The sequence below is a fragment of the Camelina sativa genome, chromosome 11, assembly GCF_000633955.1.
Source record: "Camelina sativa cultivar DH55 chromosome 11, Cs, whole genome shotgun sequence".
Lineage (NCBI taxonomy): Eukaryota > Viridiplantae > Streptophyta > Magnoliopsida > Brassicales > Brassicaceae > Camelina > Camelina sativa.
The window spans coordinates 39,996,545-39,999,210 of record NC_025695.1 but is presented as its reverse complement, the minus strand read 5'-3'; the positions used below and the strand labels follow the sequence as shown (position 1 = coordinate 39,999,210).

General features: G+C 39.6%; 1 protein-coding gene across 1 annotated transcript in view; it reads left to right on the top strand.

Annotated features, from left to right (window-relative positions):
* The window catches only part of LOC104728801 (65-kDa microtubule-associated protein 3-like), a 6,089-nt gene that overhangs the window by 2,288 nt on the left and 1,135 nt on the right, over positions 1-2,666 (top strand). Inside the window, exons 6-13 of the mRNA XM_010447730.2 lie at positions 3-123; positions 224-475; positions 580-789; positions 872-1,027; positions 1,156-1,467; positions 1,543-1,630; positions 1,720-1,793; positions 1,887-1,961. Of these exons, the coding sequence (XP_010446032.1) occupies positions 3-123; positions 224-475; positions 580-789; positions 872-1,027; positions 1,156-1,467; positions 1,543-1,630; positions 1,720-1,793; positions 1,887-1,961 (1,288 nt within the window). The remainder of the gene's footprint in view (positions 1-2; positions 124-223; positions 476-579; positions 790-871; positions 1,028-1,155; positions 1,468-1,542; positions 1,631-1,719; positions 1,794-1,886; positions 1,962-2,666) is intronic.

Genomic DNA, 2,666 nt, shown 5'->3' with positions numbered 1-2,666 from the left:
AGAAGAAAAGTTGATCAAGCGAATCGATGTAGAGCTCAGCTAAGGCAAGCAATTGCTGATGCTGAAGCAGAGCTAGCTACAATCTGTTCTGCTATGGGGGAACGTCCTGTTCATATTAGACAGGTGAGTCATTCTTCTGAGTGATCTTGATAATGTTATTCAATAGTCTATGGTTATGTTATCTTTTTTCAACTTTTAACCCTTTCTTTTTTGTATGTGTCAGTCTGATCAAAGCGTTGGAAGCTTGAAGCAAGAGCTTGGTACGATTCTTCCTGAACTTGAAGAGATGCAAAAGAGGAAAATTGAAAGAAGGAACCAGTTCGTTGTTGTCTTGGAGGAAATAGATAGTATTGCTAATGATATTAAAGGTCAAGGAGAACTTGTTCACTCTAAACCACTTATCGATGAGACTGACTTGTCTATGAGAAAGCTTGAAGAGTTACACTGCCAGCTGCAAGCACTTCAGAAGGAAAAGGTGAGATTAGATTTGAACTTGCATAGTTGGCTTCTTTGTGTTTCCTTTGGTTATCCCAACCATTAGATATGTATTTACTCTTTTTATGGTGTTGTTTCCCTCAGAGTGATCGTGTGGAGATGATTCGAAAGCACTTGTGTACATTGTATTCACATTGTTCAGTACTTGGAATGGACTTCAATGAGGTTGTTGGCCAAGTGAATCCTACATTGAGTGATCCAGAAGGACCAAGAAGCTTAAGCGATCATACAATCGAGAAACTGGGGGCTGCAGTTCAAAAGCTGAGGGAGGTCAAGATACAGAGAATGCAGAGGGTAAATGATGATTTACTTTGACGAGTTATGTATAATTTTCTTTCTTGTTGTTGCTTATAGTTGCCTATTTAATTTGATGAAGCTTCAAGATCTAGCAACAACCATGTTGGAGCTCTGGAATTTGATGGATACACCCATAGAAGAGCAACAAGAGTATCAGCATATTACCTGCAATATAGCTGCATCAGAACATGAAATAACTGAAGGCAATAGTCTCTCTGAAGACTTCATTAAATATGTAAGCTGTGGATGTTCTTTTCATGGTTACATTGTTTTTATAAACTCTACGACCAAGCTTATAACTTAAGTGAAGCTTTTTGATGTCCATGTTTGTAACCATAACATGACTTCCATTGCTGTATGCAGGTTGAGGCAGAAGTTGTTCGATTGGACGCTGTCAAAACAAGCAAAATGAAAGAACTTGTTTTCAAGAAAAGGTCAGAACTGGAGGATATATGTAGGAAAACCCACTTGTTGCCAGTGTCAGACAGTGCTATAGATCAGACTGTAGCGGCGATAGAATCTGGTATTGTGGATGCTACAATGGTCCTGGAGCATCTTGAGCAACATATATCTAAGATCAAAGAGGAAGCTTTAAGCCGAAAGGAGATACTAGAAAGGGTTGAGAAATGGTTATCTGCCTGCGATGAAGAAAGTTGGCTTGAAGAATACAACAGGGTTAGAGTCGGATCATTGAAACTTTTTTAAACTTACAAAAGCTCGATACATATTCTGATAATTTTCACTCTACAGGATGATAACCGATACAATGCTGGACGAGGGGCTCATCTTACTCTCAAGCGTGCTGAGAAAGCTCGTAATCTTGTTAACAAGCTTCCAGGTAAGTTACTCATTGCTGTCAATGTATCTTACATGTTTATGCTCTGAATAGATTATGAAGGTAGTATCTTTTCATATTTATTCATTCAGGAATGGTTGAAGCACTGGCCTCGAAGACTATTGTTTGGGAACAAGAAAAGGGGATTGGATTTCTCTATGATGGTGTATGAATTCTCTACACATTCGCTATTGGTTTCACTTGGTTATAATTCATTATGTCTAGCTGACCATTCGTAATTCTCTTTCTCTATGTCCAGATCCGTCTCCTTTCTATGCTTGAGGAGTATAATTTACTGAGGCAGGAAAGAGAAGAAGAACACCGTCGCCAACGGGTATGTACAAGTCCTTTCTTTTCTATTTCCATCAGAAACTTCTGACCAATATCATCCTCCTAATTCAACTCTATGTGATGCAACTGTCGTTTCTACATATTAAAGGATCAGAAGAAGCTTCAAGTACAGCTCATAGCTGAACAAGAGGCTCTTTACGGGTCCAAACCGAGCCCATCTAAACCCCTTGGTGGTAAAAAGGCTCCAAGAATGTCGACCGGTGGTGCAACCAACCGAAGACTTTCCTTAGGAGCAGGAATGCATCAGACTCCTAAGCCTAACAAGAAAGCAGATCATCGACAGAATGATGGAGCTTTATCAAATGGTAACTCCTGTCTTATAGTATAATGTGCTCATTTGTTATCAACATAGTCTTGAGTAGAAGATTTCCTAATTGCATTGGTGAATGAATCTGAAATCTTGCAGGAAGAAGAGGGCTTGATGTTGCAGGGCTTCCCACAAGGAAACAGTCAATGAATCCTTCTGAACTGTTGCAATCTCCATTAGTTCGCAAACCATTCTCGCCCATTCCGACTACGGTGGTTGCATCAAAGGCCAACATAGCAACAACAACACAACAACATCCGAAACACAACGCAGTGAATGAGATATCATCATTTGCAACTCCTGTCAAGAACAACAACAACATTCTTAGGAATTTGGAAGAAGAGAAGATGATGACTATGATGATGCAAACACCGAAGAACG